Source organism: Rhodamnia argentea, chromosome 4 (genome assembly GCF_020921035.1).
Source record: "Rhodamnia argentea isolate NSW1041297 chromosome 4, ASM2092103v1, whole genome shotgun sequence".
NCBI lineage: Eukaryota > Viridiplantae > Streptophyta > Magnoliopsida > Myrtales > Myrtaceae > Rhodamnia > Rhodamnia argentea.
The window spans coordinates 4,405,827-4,422,062 of record NC_063153.1 but is presented as its reverse complement, the minus strand read 5'-3'; the positions used below and the strand labels follow the sequence as shown (position 1 = coordinate 4,422,062).

Sequence of the window (16,236 nt, the reverse complement as noted above, 5' to 3'; positions counted from 1 at the left end):
TGGACAATGAAGCTCAAGCTGCTTCTGTCAACACCTTGCCATGACAACATCGGACAACGTACAGTATCTCCGGTCAAAGGTTCCATGCATGATGTCCACCCCAATGTCATACTACGGTCTAACGATCATGATACCATTTCCTCCCACAGCATTCAAGGCCATTTCCTAAGTCCTGATTGAATAATCTCAGTGGTCAGTCGATTGAAGTCACTATAATGACTTATGTTTCAGCAGCAGAATCAGTTCATTTCTTTTGTCAGTGTTGAACTGAACTTGTCTTCAACATAGATAGAACTAGACAAGATAAACTGAAGCTAAGAAGCAAGAAATTTTGTCTATCTTCGTTCTCTACAAGATGAAAAGAAAAGCACTTGCTGTCAACAGATTGAACTTATGAATGAAAATGAGAGTGAAAAAAGTGGTCTTTTACGTGTTAACCCAAAAAATTGCCGCGTGTCACTCAAAGTTGTGCACTTTGCGACGCACAGAGACGTATAAATCTTGATCAAGAAATTTCATTTAACTGAATCGTATCAAATTGTAGGAGCCGTGCCAGGATTGGAAGATTCAGCCAGTATTCTGATGGCCGGCAGTGGGAAGCTGCACGCTTCTCCTTTTACTTCTGCTAGAACTTCCGGCTGTGGAGATTCCATTAGGTGGAGAAATGGGTTGGCGGGCAATGGGATTTCTACTCCGCCTTCCAGCATCTTCAGGGCGACGTTCATGCTTGGCCTCGAAGCCTGTTTGTACTGCACGCACCATAGAGCGACCATCGCCATCCGCTCAGCCTTGTCTCTGCAATGCTCTTGGATCCTGCACACGATCATCACATCGGAGAACCTCTTCATCTCGTGCTTCTTCCACACCCATCTCGGAAACCATTCCTGGTGCATATCAAAGAATAACTCAAGAATTTAGGTCTAAATGTGATGGGAATGTAATTAACACCCTAGACTTTAATGAAATCTGACCCCAAACCAAGAAATGTAAATTGCATAATGCATTCTTGATCTCACCCCTCTATGACCTCTCTGAAAGCCTAATTTAGTTCATGACTTGGGGCATGTTACAGCAGAGTGGCTACTCTTTCTTGTTAGACTGGAATACTTCACTTGGTACTGTTTGGTTAGACTGACTGGCCGATTGATCATCAATCATAACGGAATGCCTGTGCACTCGGGTGATCCACAACGGTCGAATCTGTCCAGATTAATCAGTTATAGCAAAAACTTTGATATCTATTTTTCCCGTGATCAATGGCACCTGTGTTTAGACACCGGTCCCTCTTACAAGACACAACCTTCGACACTTGCTATTAGGAAATAAAAACTTTCTATATGCAACACCTGGCTGTCAGGAAGATTCACATCGAGGTTACTCCTGCGCCCGAGGATCTCGACCAGGAGCATTCCGAAGCTGTACACGTCGCACTTCTGGGTGATGGGGAACGGCATCCACATTTCGGGAGCGGCATATCCCGGGGTCCCTCTCACTCCGCTTATCGTCACATGTATCTGTCCCCTGTTGCAGAGCTTGGCTAGCCCGAAATCTGCTACCTTGGGGCAGAAATTCGTGTCCAGAAGGATGTTCCCCGGCTTTATGTCGTAATGGATTATCATCTGCTGACACTCCTCATGTAGATAGGTGATCCCTTTGCCAGTTCCGATCGCGATATTGTACAGGACGTCCCACTCTATATCTTCATCTGCACCGAACAGTAGTCGGTCCAGCGAACTATTCTGCATAAATTCGTATACAAGGGCCCTCAAGTTTCTGTCAAAGCAAAATCCATATAGCTGAACTAGATTCATATGGTGTGTTCTTCCAACGGTGGTCACTTCGGCCAAAGACTGATCTTCAATCCTCTTGTCCGAGCTGCCGTTTAGTACTTTGATGGCCACTGACATCCCGTTCATGAATGTCCCTTTATAAACTGCCCCGAAACTGCCTGCACCCAGTAAATGCGAGAAATTACTGGTGGCCATTGTTAGCTGTTGGGAAGAGAACCGTATGGGCTTCTCTATGTCATCGAGAATCTTATCGACCACGACAGTCAAGAACGTGGGGGCAACTGGGTTCGCGCCCCTTCTGAGGGTCCATCGCCTAGAACAAGCGATGATGCTCAAGGATATTTTAACGATGATAATAACCACTGCACATGAATGGAGAGGAACATGTATCACAATGACTTGATTGCATTCGACACAGATAGCCTTGGAAGATTAAGCAACATATGAATAGTTCCTTGGAACACAGAAAAGCAATGGTTTCATGAAAGATTAACCATCATGTGAATTTGAAACAGAGGAAAATGACCAGCATGAAAAGACTTACAAAAGAATATCACAACTGAAGATAGCTCCATTGAATCAACAGGAATTGAAGCAGCGAAAATAAAAGCCAAAATTAGATGCTCATCTTTGTAGTTTTTCCTTGCAAGTAGCTTATTTGAAGTTGGTTTTACAGCTTCAGATAGATTTTGTGTTTCCAAGGAGCGATTTTCTTTTGATGCTGGAAGCAATTTGTTGCCGTACAAGAACTTATACGATGGTTCTCTTCATTTGACTAGCCATTTTGATTTTACTTTTGTTGCTTCATGTTTGTCTAGGGCCGACTGGTGGATTAAACAAGACAACCTTGGCCTTACTTTTAACGATTATTAGCGAAGACTAGATGAACAATAGTCAATCCCCCAATTAGAGTTTTCTATGCTCACTCAATGAGAAAATCCGGACAAATGAGGACGAGAAAAAGAAGACACCGTTGGGGAGGCGGGATAATTTATGTAATCCTTTGTAGGGCGATCAGAAGCTACTTTCTTCTATCACTAATTATGTTATTTTTTTATCAGATTTTAGCACAAACTGTAATGATGCGGGAAAAAGAAATAGTGGAAAAAAAAAAAAAACTAAGTCTATTGTATGACGGCCAATCTAGTCCTAAACTTTTCAATTTGGCCAATGCGGTTCCAATCATTTTGACAATTTTCTAATGAAGTCATTCGGCTACTTTAAGCTAGAAATTGCTGACATGACTATCCATCCAACGTTGCACGACTAACGCTAACTTGGATGATTTTCGAATTTTCTGAATTTTTTGCTTTGTTCTTTTGTTTTTCCTATTCTATAATTCATCAGCTCGGTGATGGCCAACCTGCCACAGGCGAGGGTTGCGTTGGCCTAGATCTAGGTGAGGGCGTCGCGGCCCTTGCCGACCACACGCGAGGGCTGCGATGCCCTGGGCAAGGATTGATGAGGGGTGGTCTACGAGGGCGACCCTCACTTGTGGCCGACGATCGGCAGAGGAAGAAGATGAACAGTAGAATAGACAAAAAGAAAAAAGAAAGAAAAGAAAAGGGAAAAAAGAAAAAATTTCGAAAGCATAAAAAAATTGCAAAAATAATCCACATCAAAACCTGTCGTACCATGTAATGCTAATTAAACAACCACGTTAGCAATTTTCTACCTAAATTGGCCGTATGGACAATAATGAAATAACATTAAAAGATTTAGGACTAAACTAGCTAAATTACAAATATCATGACTAAATTGGCAGCCCTCCAATAGGTTCAGGACTTTTTGAACAATATTCGCGAAGGTAGGCTGACCAATTATCACCTAAACTCATTCTAATATATTTATTATGATTTTTTCAAGGAAGTAGCAGGGCCTCCAATGGACAAAATAGTATGGATTTTCAGCCGGCCATGGATTTTTATCTAAGTAAACAATGCTTGGTTGAGCTGAAGGATGACAGATGAGAGGCAGTTCAGCGAATCATAAAGCAGAAAATCTGGACGTACTTCTCTATGTGATCATGTATAAAGCCTTGTACCCAGTTATGAATGGTCCCAGTCCTGTTGGACATTTGTTGGTTCTCTCGCATAGAAACTATTCCGTGATCGAGGACTCGAAGGCGTATGCGAGCAGTAATTTCCAGTAGTTGTCTCGACTCGGACAGCGATTCTCCTTGGTTTGTGAAATATCCAATCGTCAGAAGAACTGCGAAATTCACAGAGAAAATTACCATCCACGAAGAGCCATCTAAATCACAATATCACAGGGAGCTCCTCTTCACAGTCACCCGATGCAATGTCGCACCGCATTGTGTATGTGCAAAACCGGGATTATACAGGCAGATACGTTGCTGTCAAATTGACGCCGAATATCACATCAAGCAATACCATAAACCAAAAATCGACGAGAACCTCAGAACCAAGTACCATAAATGATTGACTAAGTCTTAAACAAATAGATATATTCAGATTTTCTTTAGATTTCACAAGATCATTCAGACGCAAATCTGCAACATTCTATTGCAGTCTTATCAACCTTTCATCAGAAGGTAAAAAAGTGTTGAGCTGAGAAGGTGAACATGAACTTTGAAGGCAGTTGTACTGGATTCAAATAACATACATCAGAGAGTTACCAAATTATTGCACCTCGGGAAACCTTATGTTTATTTTTGGAGGAAGATCTCATCCTCAGGAAAACTTCGGCACAGTTCCTGCTTGAGAAGGATCCCCGAACCAAAAATTATAACAGATGGGAGCCACAATCGCATCCATCTTTTGGACTCTATATCAGCCAGAATGCGTCAGACACTCCGCAACTTGTTTGGCATTTTATTCTCACCTTCCTTTTCCTGCAATGAGTGTACATCATGAGTCAGTGAAAATGGAATACTAGTTGCAGATCATAAGTCTATGAGTATACAGAGCAAATGCAAGTATCATCACAAGAGATAATATGCATTTGAAGGTCACTGTAAGTTGGAGTAACTTTCACTTGGGTCACTAAGCTTCAACTTATTGCACATCATGCATTCAACTTTGCAAATCCTCTCAATTGAATTTTTAAGGCCATTTCTGCCCAATTCTTCAACAGAACAAATGTCTTCAAGTCTTTTTGTGTGGTTTCCACTGACGAGTTGCTGCGGACCCCAATGGCCTTGCCCCTTTGAAAGAGCAACAATGGAGGTTTGCCCTGATCTGGCAGAGGGTCACACCTTGTGTTGAGAAACCAGAGGTCAAGCGACCCTCACCCGGCCAAGAGTCATGGAACTGTAGCCTGATCCTTGCCAGTCCAAGACAATGGTTGAACAATCCTCACCAAGGTCATGAACGGGGATCATACAATCCTCTGCTTGTTCAGGAAAGTGAGCCACTGCCTTCTAACGGAGGGCCATGATTCGCTCTCTTTTCCGAAGGTTGGGTTCATTTTGCACTTTGTTGGCCCCCACTGGCACCACTTATGAGTAATCATGAAAACAATAACGATGTGCTCAGGTGATATGTCACTAGCACAGTAAAAGATCTCATCACAGAACACCAAAGTGCAACAATCAAAAGGATCCACAAATTGTACTGACTCTTAATATATATAGATATATATATCTGTGTGTGTGTGTGTGTGTGTGTGTGTGTGTGTGTGTGTGTGTGTGTGTGTACATATATTATAGAGAATTTCTCTTTGATTAGCACCCTAGATGAGCCTTGCCTCAAATTGTAGTGATTCTTAATATAACTCACCCCCATCACCAGGCTAAGGAAGAAAGAAAGCTGTCCAATTCAGCATGACATGCCATGGCAAGGAGAATTATCTGTTCTTTTTCTACCTCAAAGTTACTTTTATATTAAGTTCCTTTAGTTGCTTTTCATATTACAAGTGGTTCAGTGCAAAGGCAGGAAGGATTTAAGGAATTAGCACATTTTGTGGCCAAAACTGCCATGCAAAGAAGCTGCTTCAGTTGAAAATGAGAAGTCACTCGCATTTGATAACACTGGCAAAGACAACCTGCACGAACACCAGCCTAGGCTTTTTGTGTAACCCATAGCACGCCATGCCGAGTGAATTGCCAGATAAATTGCCACATTAAGGAACTTTTAGGCAGAGCAGATGAAAGATATCCACCCAAACAAGACGAGGCTATTTTCTGACCATTCATTTAGAAGGAAATCAAGCCTAGACCACTTCACCAATAGACTGAGGCTTGTCAACTAGTTGGAATAAATTTCATTCAGGTCATTGATATTTAGAATTTGCAATTAGGTCAACAAAATTTGACTTCAATCGCTGTAAACTTCCAAATTTTTGTGGGTGGTTGGTGTACTTCGACCAGAATCTGGTCAATATCCTGGTGAACTGCTAAAGTATACATGTGGCCATCCCGTTAGCATTTCATGGAATATTCGCCAGATTCTGGGCAAAGTGCATTGATTGCAAAAAACTAATAATTTGTTGCATTGGATGATTAAATTGAAAGCCCAATGACCTGATTGAGCAATCAGTAAAGATCAGGAATCATCGATGGAATTTACTCCTGGTTTGCAGTTATTTGAGGTTCTGTTTACTGCTCTATCTACGGATCTCTTGTCTACCAGTAGAACCCACAAGGACATACAATGTCAATCTAGAACAATGTTAGCATTTTGCCAGAAAACCATAGTGTCGGGCCAAATCTATTTTGACTTGAGGTGAGAAATCTAAGCGATGACAAGGTCTGGACCTTGATGACAACAGCTTTTGAATTTGAATAGGCTAAGACATTTTTGGACAGTTCAAGTTCCAGTGGATAAAAGCCAAGATAGAGTGCTTCAATGGAAGTCAAATTCTCCAATGCTGCATTTGATCAATAACCAAAGACTGCCATGGCATGACTGATGCAATGAAAATTGAAAATGAGGCAAAACTACTAAAGAGTTAGTGAAAATGATCTCACAACTAAAAAAGCACTCAACTACAGGCCACCAAACTTGTACCCCTGACACGCCGCCTACACAAAATTACACCCACCCAACAACCTCATCATCCTTCATGACTAATTGAGCGTTGTATATAAGCTAAGCAGCAGACGACACAAAGCAGGCTACTTTTCGAAGAATCATGACCCAAAGAAAGGGAATAAGTTAAAGCAAAGCTGAAAGAACACACCATAGCAAATTCAAAGGGCAATTATAAACAGAGAACAATAAGACATTGGTAAAACTTACTAATCTTTGGTTATCGTAATAAGTTTCCAACGCCCACTGATACCTCGACTGGTCCAACCCAAGCCAACGGGCCATGTGGCTATCCAAGCTTGACTGAGCTGCAAAATTAAGCAAGAACAAGTCCTGTAATTTTTTCAGGAAGAAGAAAAAGGGAAAACGAAAGAGGAAACTCAGCTAAAATTACACGACATGGACATTGAGCAGCTGAACTTTGAAGCAGTACACGTTCACATAAGGAATGCAAAATCTGGAGATCAAGAAACCATTCTATTTTTCTCTGTGTCCGATTAAATGAGGAGAACAGAAACGCCCACATTCTCTTTCGGACCAATCTACCAGAACAAGACAGAACTTTCTTAAAAAAACATGGTTCTTCACATCCAAGCTGCAAACTTCCGATCTTCTTCCTCATTCAGGAAGAAAAGAAGAATAGATTGAATAAAATCGAAAAAGAAAACTAACAAAGCCACCATTTAGGAGCAAAAAAAAAAAAAAAACAATGTACCGAAAAGCTAAAGCAGAAACTTATACCGTTTTGCAGCTTAGTGGCCGCGTTCTTGAAGAATGCCAGAACAGACCCACAGTCAAGCACAGGCGGAGAAGCGGTGGAGTTGCCGAACCGGTGGGGAGGCGGCGGCTGAACCGGAGGAGGGACGACCTTCACCGGCGAATCAAGGACCGGCCCGACCTGCTTCGGGGCCGGCGGCGGGGTGATGAAAACTGTGTAAGGGCCCATTTTGCCGATCACCGGAGGGGTTTTGGAGTTGGAGGCTTTGCTGATCGACATTGTAGCAGCGGGTTTGAGTGTAAGTACGGGGAAGATGACGAAGGGCTCGTTTGGATTTGAAGAGCAGGGACTCGGGAGTACGAACTCCGCGACCCAGACGCTCGTGCAGACAAAGACGGGCAGTTGAGAACGCTTTTGTTTCTTTTTCCGTACGTACTATCGATCAAACTTAGGTCATCTCAATTTTTATCTTGAGCAGAACTGTTGTATGAATTTGAGTCAAAGTTAATTGGACATTTCTGATTTCCTGTGATCCAATAAAACTCACATGTCAACGATTATGCTTCTATTAAATTTATTTGAAAATTTGCCTTTATTTTAAGTTGAATACATTACGTAAGACAGAAAATAAAGATAATGTCACCAATGATCATCTTATTTTTAATCGGTATTTAAAACTATTCTCGAAATAGTTTCGGTACTTTTAAAAAACACCACTATTATTCGGTCAATAAAACTATGAATTGATAGTCGAGAAGCCAAGGACGCGCATGGCAACACTTTCCGTTCTATAAATTAGATTCTAGCTAAAAACTTATTATTCCATTTCTACTTTTAAGTAGAAGCTGATTTTTTTACTTCTGAAAAGAAATAATTTTCTTTTACTTCTTCAAATAATTGTAACACTACTTTTGAAGTAAAAAAAATACTCAAAAAGTAGAAAAATTAAGTTGCACAACCAAATAGATTTTTGCTTCAGAAGTTGTGCCACAACTTCTGCTCCGGAAGAATTATGGAGCACAAATTTTAATTCAAAACTGTTGTTATGCCTAAGGTGTCAGTGGGAGTTTGAGAGTACATGTGACGTTATTATTGATATATTTGTTATTAATGTGGTTAACATAAATTAAAGAAGATAAAATAGTTTTTTTTTTATATATCTAGGATCCACCGGCCCCACCGGGCTTCGCTCGGCGTCCGACCCAAGGGCCAACCAATGACTATACCTAGAGGGAGATTGGTCCAGCAACCCACCGTCCGGGCTCTCCACTTAAATCGCGGAACAAGATAAAATAGTTTGTTTGTCATAGAGATTAAAAAATAGGTGAAATTAAAAATTCAAATGAAATTGTAAAAGAAAAAGAAGTTCGGAGGGGAGGCAGTGGATGCAAGACCACACCGGGCAGCGGTGGCCCTACCCACTCAGAAGTGCCGTGGTCGTTTATCCACAATGATTATTATGCCTGAGACTAGGGGTAATCGGGTTCCCACTCGGTCCAATCCCATCTCGAATTCAGCACCGAATCAGTCCAATCCTGTTTTTCGACGGTCCAGTAAAACCAGTCGCATGTTTTTGAAACGCATATTCACATTTAAAATATTTGGAAGTACTCTTAATAACTAAAAGATTAAATGGTTTCTTTAAAAGATTTTAAGAAATAAAATTAAAACTAAACAAAATATACTCGGACCGGTCTGGTTGCTCTGGGTGGGTTGTCCCATCCCTAGAATTGGGAACCGTATCGACAATTAACGGTTCTAATTTTATGTAATAGGAAATCGGACCGACGCCCTTGGAAACTTGCCTGTTCGGTCGGGACGGTTCCTAATGCGGTTGATTCTTTTTTCTCCGCTCTACGTGAGAACACCGCAATAGAGGTAGATGGCAATATCTATACCAGGGCTCGAGGGGGCCATTGTCGAAGGGTGATGACGAGGACCGTGGTCTCAAATCCAGCACCGCCACGAATAGAAGTAGGGCGACGGCTTGGTAGCCATAGGAAACTTTAGGCGACCACAATGCTGGGCCGCTCGAGGGGGAGCGGCTACTGCACCGTGGTCGCTTAGGGCTCTCAGGTGCAAAATGCAAAGTGGAATCTTCGTATCCATGGGCTCATTAGCTAAATGGCAATTGGCACAAATAATACGTCCGGTCTCTTTTCGTTGATTTTTATAACTCTACTATGTAACAATAGGATATGCATTTGAAATGGATGTTGGAACTGATGATCAGCAATATGGGCATGTCCTCCTTATAATGAAGGCTAATAGTATCTTTGATAAATTCATGCTTCGGTGTGTCTTTTGCCTAAAATGGCCAAGAAGTCCAACATTATGAAGTTCGGCTTAGCCCCTAGGGGTGAGCATGGTTACGGGGTTAAACCGGGAATCGGAGAACCGAGCCGCTGGTTCCCTATCTGATTTTAGGTTCTAATGGACTAGGGTCTGGTTCCCGGTTCTACTTTTCTAGGAACCGCGGGTTCCAATTCTAATTCCCGGTTCCTATTGGAACCGAACCGGAACGAAAACCGGAACCGGAACCCGAAAACCCTAAAAGGATAAAACTTAACTAAAGTTATAAAACGTGAAAACACATGGCTGTACAAGACTACCATGGTATAAAATTTACCTAATAGGCATATGCTTTCAAAGTTAAGGATGTAATCTAGGAAGAAGTCATGTGCTTTCTTTTTGCAAACGAATCAGAGCGATGGGGTTGGCATGGTTCCATGTGTCTTTTGCCTAAAATGGCCAAAAAGTCCAACATTATGAAGTTCGGCTTAGCCCCTAGGGGTGAGCATGGTTCCGGGGTTAAACCGGGAATCGGAGAACCGAGCCGCTGGTTCCCTATCTGATTTTAGGTTCTAATGGACTAGGGTCCGGTTCCCGGTTCTACTTTTCTAGGAACCACAAGTTCCAATTCTAATTCCCGGTTCCTATTGGAACCGAACCGGAACTAAAACCAAAACCGGAACCCGAAAACCCTAAAAGGATAAAACTTAACTAAAGTTATAAAACGTGAAATCACATGGCTGTGCAAGCCTACCATGGTATAAAATTTACCTAATAAGCATATGCTTTCAAAGTTAAGGATGTAATCTAGGAAGAAGTCATGTGCTTTCTTTTTGCAAATGAATCAGAGCGATGGGGTTGGGGTTGGGGTTGGGAATGCTCATCATCCCCGTTCCTGTAATAATATTCTTTTTTGTTAAGTCAACTACATAGCATGCACATGATTTTTTTTTCCTCCCAAGATTATCAGTTTATTTGGCATTACAAGAACATCTCCAAATGAATCTTAATCTTGCTCATCTTATCAATAATTCTCCAATAAAGAGAAACCTCATATAGTGGCTTTGCTGGATTATTACAATTTGTTTCTCAATTCAAAATTCTTACTTCTAGCTCTCTTTTGTGAAGCATGAGCTTCTCTAATTCAGTTTTCATGGCCAGGAAATAAATCTTTTCTCGCAGCTCCATTTGACTCTATATAAATGTCTTTTGTTTTGATGCAAAGGGAATTGTATTGGCGGGTTCTTGGGTACCCTGGAACTGGACCCGAAACCTATGACAAGGTAGGTTCTAGGTTTCAGAGCATGCAAGATAGGTTCTAGGTTCCAAAAAATGAGAAACCAGTACTAACGGGTAGATTCCGGGTGGAACCTACCCGCAGTAGTTTTGGAACCTACTTGGAACCTAGAACTGCTCACCCCTATTAGTCCCTTCTCTATAAGAAGAAAAAAAATCATATTCTCACGGAATTTATTTTTATACACGACTTTATTAGGCAAGATGAGAGAGGTAATTGTAAATACAAAGGAGTTTACTTCCAAGTTAGATTTTAAAAAGAAAATCCATATAGGCAATTTTAGGCCTCAAGTCCACATCAATAGAACCTGTTGTCGGAATGGGGCAAGAATGAATGGCAATAATTTATTTTAATTTTTAAGGAAAATTTCAAATAAAACATAAGGTGCTCTCATTTTCTCAAATAAAAGCTTGAAGTGGTATTTGTTTTAATAATGGCTTGAAGTATCATCTTTGTTTTACAAAAGAGCTTGATCAAGGGCATATTCGTCATTTTAGTTTTTATTTTTTTCTTTTGTTTTTTCCATTTCTATTTTTCTTTGTTTCGAATTGCGAGGGTGGCGACCCTCAGCCAACCCCTCGCCCGTCGCAAGAAATGAAAAGAAGAGAAAATGGAAAAAAAATAAAATAAAAAAGGAAAAATAAAAAAGGAAAGGAATTGATGTAAATGCCATTGGTCGAGCCTTTTTTGTAACAAATAAGGCATTACCAGCCCTTATTTAAAACAAAGTTCACTTTAAGTTCTTATTTAAAAAAATGAAAGCACTTCACGCTCTTATTTGAAATTTTTTCTAATTTTTAGAGATACAAATTTCGCTTTGACCCCAAAAGGGAAATAAAATAGAGGGTCGATTTTGAACTTGGGACCACCGGTAGAGGTGGGCGGTTTGGCCGAACCGCCGGTTCTAGTTCCACGAAAAGGTGGAACCGGCGGTTCCAGGGCGGTTCCGGTTTCGGTTCCCGAGCCCAACGGCTCTTTCCCCCGTGCCTCCCTTTAAAAAAAAAAAAAAACAGGTCGGAACCGTGGGCCTGGTCAACGGGCCGGTTCCAGGCCCCCGGGTCCATTTGGCCATGTCTAACCACCGGTAATGTTATCTAAAAAAAGTAAATATCCCCTAAGTTCGCACTCGAGATCAATTTCTTCTTTTTCTTTTTCACTCGAGATCAATTTGCCTTCCCTAAAGTTTAACTTCTCGTTGTTGCTTTCGCAACTCTTAACCGTCAATTTGTTTTCTTCTGAGATTCAATCACTTCTACACGAGAAATTGGAAAATAAGAAGTGGACATTGCCGTAATTATGTTGGACGATATTCTCCCAATCAGCTTATTCATATATATGTTTCTTTCAAGTTAGTTACTTCAAATTAGATAGGTTATTCAGATATTTTCCATTCTATATGGTTTATTACTCATTCGCTAGTCCTTTTCTTAGTACGCAAGTGATGCATATTGTGTTTAGCTTAGGTTTCATTGCGCCGATCTGCATGATTGAGGGTCCGTTTGGTTCGGCTTTTAGAGAAAGCCTTCGGGGAAATGCAAAACTATTTCTTAAAGGTGTCGGCTTTTGCTGAATCGTATCTCAAATTTCAAGGACCGAGATTGTTCCACGTAACGCTTGTGTACTCGCACCTTGATCTTACGACACTTGTTTTGTTCCATGCAGTTTCTAGAGATTTTTCTCTCTCTTCCTTCGGTTTCGCCATCGCACGAGCACGCCGACACACTTCTTATTTTTCCAACTAAAACAAAATCTCCACCCAAAACTACCCTCATCAGTTTCCTCTTTTTTCGATTCTGCCCACGTAAGTAACTGTTCATCTTCTTGATGTGGTGAAGCTTCGTCGAGAGATACGGAGGTTGGTTGACGGTTGCCGACGACCACCAGTTGGGGAGGTCAGAGTCTCGCGACCCTCGCCAGGGGCCGCCTGGGATGGCGAGACCTCAGAAGACAGCCGTCCGCGGAGGATTTAAGTTTTTTTGTTTTTAAATTAAAATATAGAAAAAGCCCTTCGCTTTTTTTTTTTCCAAACACTATTTTAACCAAAGTTGCTTTCCAAAACACTTTTGAGTTGCAATCTAACTGACATACTCCGCATTTCGAAAAACATCCTTTGCATTTTGCAAAAGGTCATTAACATTTCCTCTAAAACTTTCCCCAAAAGCGAACTAAACACAACCCAAGTGGTTCGTCTTACATTGGCATCGTTCGGCCCCCACGGACGTTCGACTAATTCGCCCCCCAATAGACAGTCTTTGTGTCAAACTGAGCAATTTACGATACGTCCTCTAATATTGGCATGTCTATTCCAGTTGTTTTCCTCACTAGAATAATTCGACTTCTTGTTATCATCTACCGATGAATCCTTTCCCCTCGGAGATCCTAGGCTTTGGTCCTTTTTTTTTTTTCGTCATGTGTGACAATCCTAGAAAGACGAAATGCTCCAATGGGTAGCGAAAAACGACATAGATGCGCGTCGTCCAAATTAGGTGAAAATAAATTTGACTCCTCTTTCCTTCGCGGTATCTCATACAAAAAATAAATGGCGATAATTTGAAAGAGTAAACGTAAATAGATTAATCGAGAGATGCCGCTGCTACCCAAATTACATTCCCTATTAGAATCACAAATAGCACGAGGGTTCATGTTCAATTCCTACTCGACGAGGGTTTATGTTCAATTCCTACTCAACACGATTGCAGATGATCGGGCTACAAGCCAATATAATTCCATAATTAATTTCGACGTGGACGACTTGTTTTTGAATAGAACAAGGATGCAGAGTTAGTTATTCCGGTATTGAAAGCTTACCAAAAATATCTTATGATCGCAATACCAAAAGATAATATATGTATGTCGATTGGAATTTAGATCCAATCAAAAGAATATTTGATCCCATGTGTTTTATGAATTGTGAGATTAACTTTGTCTTTAATTGGGGATTATGTCTATAATAATATACCGAGTGGAAAAACTTTGTAGATTCTTCACAACGAAGCTACCGCCAGAGATCAGCATAAACTTCTTGTTTAGCCGTGATGCTACGAGCCTATGACCCAAAAATTGCTAACTTCTCCTCTCTTTTCTCCGTATATAAAGCTACAAGATCTTGCAATTGAAAAAAGCACCAAAGAAGCACAGCTATCTCCAGAGAGAAACTGGAAAAGGACAAACTTTGAAATCTCTCACTTTCTGACAGAACATGGCCATGAAAGTTGAGGTTGTCTCCACAGAGAGCATCAAGCCTTCCTCTCCAACTCCATCTCACCTCAGGAACTTCAAGTTCTGCCTCCTTGACCAGCTGGCTCCTCCGTTTTACATTCCTGTCGTCCTGTTCTACTCGGCTCCCGACGACAAGGCGGCACGAAACTGTGCCTCGGTGACGGGAAACTTGAAAACTTCGCTCTCACAGGCACTCTCCCTCTTCTACCCTCTAGGCGGAAGGGTGAAGGGCAACGCTTCCGTCGATTGCAATGATGAGGGCGCGCTCTATTTGGAGGCGAAAGCTCACTTCGAGTTGTCCGAAGTCTTGTCGAACCCAGACATCAATCAGCTGCAGCAATTCCTCCCATTCTGTCCTTACAGAGTCGGTCCCAACATTGAGGAACAAGTCATTGTAGGGGTCCAAGCCACCTTGTTCGACTGTGGCGGCATCGGGATTGGCATCTGCATCTCTCACAAGATCGCTGACGGTGCGTCGGTCTCCGCTTTCCTCTCTGCATGGTCCGAAATTGCCATCAATGGCATTGATGGCGAAGCCGGTCTCATCACTCCCTTCTTGAAAGCATCTGAGCTCTTCCAACCAGAGGACATAAATTTCCAAATGCCATCTGGGGTCATCAGCAGTGAGAAGCTTTCAACCAAGAGGTTTCGATTCGACGGCAAGAGCTTGGCCCGCCTCAGGGCCAGATTCGGCAGTGCCTCTCCTACTCGCGTTGAGGCCGTGACTGCTCTCATATGGAAATCCGCCGTGGAGGCAGCGAGGAAGAGGCTGGAGCGGAACGAGAACTATCCCCCATCATCTGCAGCCACACATGTGGTGAACATCAGAAGCAGGGTGAGGCCACATCCATTACCTGAGAATGCCTTGGGCAATCTTTGGCATTCCATTGTGGCACCACTCATGGAACCAAACAAGGGATATGAATTGCAGGACTTTGCTGGCATTCTCAGGAAATCAATAAGGGCGGTTGATGCCGAATATCTGAACGCGCTTCAAGGTGAGATGGCATTGGCCAAAGCCTGCGAGAGCCTCATGGCGGCGCGGAAGCTGGTGGCCGCATCTGCATCCGTGGGAGAGATCGAACTCTACAGGTTCAGCAGCTGGGCTAGGTTCCCGTTCTATGAGGTAGATTTCGGCTGGGGAAGGCCTTCTTGGGTGTGCACCACCAGCGTGCCGATGAAAAACGTGGTGATTTTGATGGGAACGGAGCGTGGGGACGGGATCGAAGCGTGGATCACCCTGGCCGAGCACGACATGATCGAGTTTGAGAGCGACGATGAGTTGCTACAGTTCGTTGCTCCGAGCCCCCAATTATGAGACACGCCGACGCGACGATTACATCGATCCTTTTTGTTTGTTCATTTGCCTGATTCAAGGTTTCATATGTTGGTATCCTTAGATGTCATAAACTGGTTAAATGGTCCGGGTATTATCATACATGTGTGCTTCAAACCGCATGCAAATGTATGTTCGAAGTTCCATAAGCTTTGATGTTTCTTGTTCGATCTATGAACACTTTCAGTTTGGAAAACCTTGTTGCAATGGAGCAATACAATATGTAACATGCATCGCGGCATATTATGAAGAAAAATTCTTGTTAACAAAATGTCTTGTCAAGTCGAAAAATTTGCAGAATGGGTAAATAACAAATTCAGATGCTATAAGAAAAATTAAATGTGAAATCAATATGTTTTTGGACTACCAAAGCACATTAATCCAAGCTTAAAATAACATCTGAAGGGTACTGTGGTCATAAAATCCATTATTTAGACGAGGAATGCCTAATTGCCCAAAGAAATCTTATTAAATTCTTTTACTAAATAATGTGGTAATTTTACATTTGGGTATTTCAAGAAGCCAATGATTCGTGCGTGATTCTCATTTTACCCCGTGTTTTAAGCAATTTACCAAATAGTGCAAACATGTAT

The 16,236-nt window shown here is 41.9% G+C and overlaps 3 protein-coding genes across 6 annotated transcripts in view; 2 read left to right on the top strand and 1 right to left on the bottom strand.

Moving 5' to 3' along the window:
• LOC115730703 (U3 small nucleolar RNA-associated protein 25-like) overlaps positions 1-16,236 on the top strand; it is a 321,158-nt gene that overhangs the window by 21,565 nt on the left and 283,357 nt on the right. The window lies entirely within an intron of this gene.
• LOC115750819 (rust resistance kinase Lr10-like) lies at positions 312-8,020 on the bottom strand. Of its 3 annotated transcripts, none has more exons than XM_030688385.2 (6): positions 7,523-8,020; positions 6,992-7,089; positions 4,416-4,644; positions 3,803-4,207; positions 1,347-2,152; positions 312-884 (listed from the first exon to the last, which is right to left on the bottom strand). In XM_030688385.2, coding segments are annotated over exons 4-6 (1,158 nt in total). In that variant the 5' UTR covers positions 3,804-4,207; positions 4,416-4,644; positions 6,992-7,089; positions 7,523-8,020; the 3' UTR covers positions 312-533. The 3 variants fall into 3 exon arrangements, with proteins under 3 accessions (XP_030544245.1, XP_030544246.1, XP_030544247.1); XM_030688386.2 differs by having other exon boundaries at positions 3,803-4,001; XM_030688387.2 differs by having other exon boundaries at positions 316-884; positions 1,347-1,948; positions 3,803-4,644.
• Positions 14,288-15,625, top strand: LOC115750798 (stemmadenine O-acetyltransferase-like). The gene has a single exon (XM_030688356.1). The coding sequence runs from the start codon at positions 14,288-14,290 to the stop codon at positions 15,623-15,625; it is 1,338 nt and encodes a 445-aa protein (XP_030544216.1).

What these genes read in the sequence shown, in the direction of transcription:
- LOC115750819 (XM_030688385.2), bottom strand. An exon ending in TGAATCTTCCTGACAGCCAG is followed by an intron (nt 885 to 1,346) that starts GTGTTGCATATA and finishes GATATGCACCAG; the next exon opens with GAATGGTTTCCGAGATGGGT.
- LOC115750798 (XM_030688356.1), top strand. Translation starts at nt 14,288, where the DNA reads ATGGCCATGAAAGTTGAGGTTGTCTCCACAGAGAGCATCAAGCCTTCC.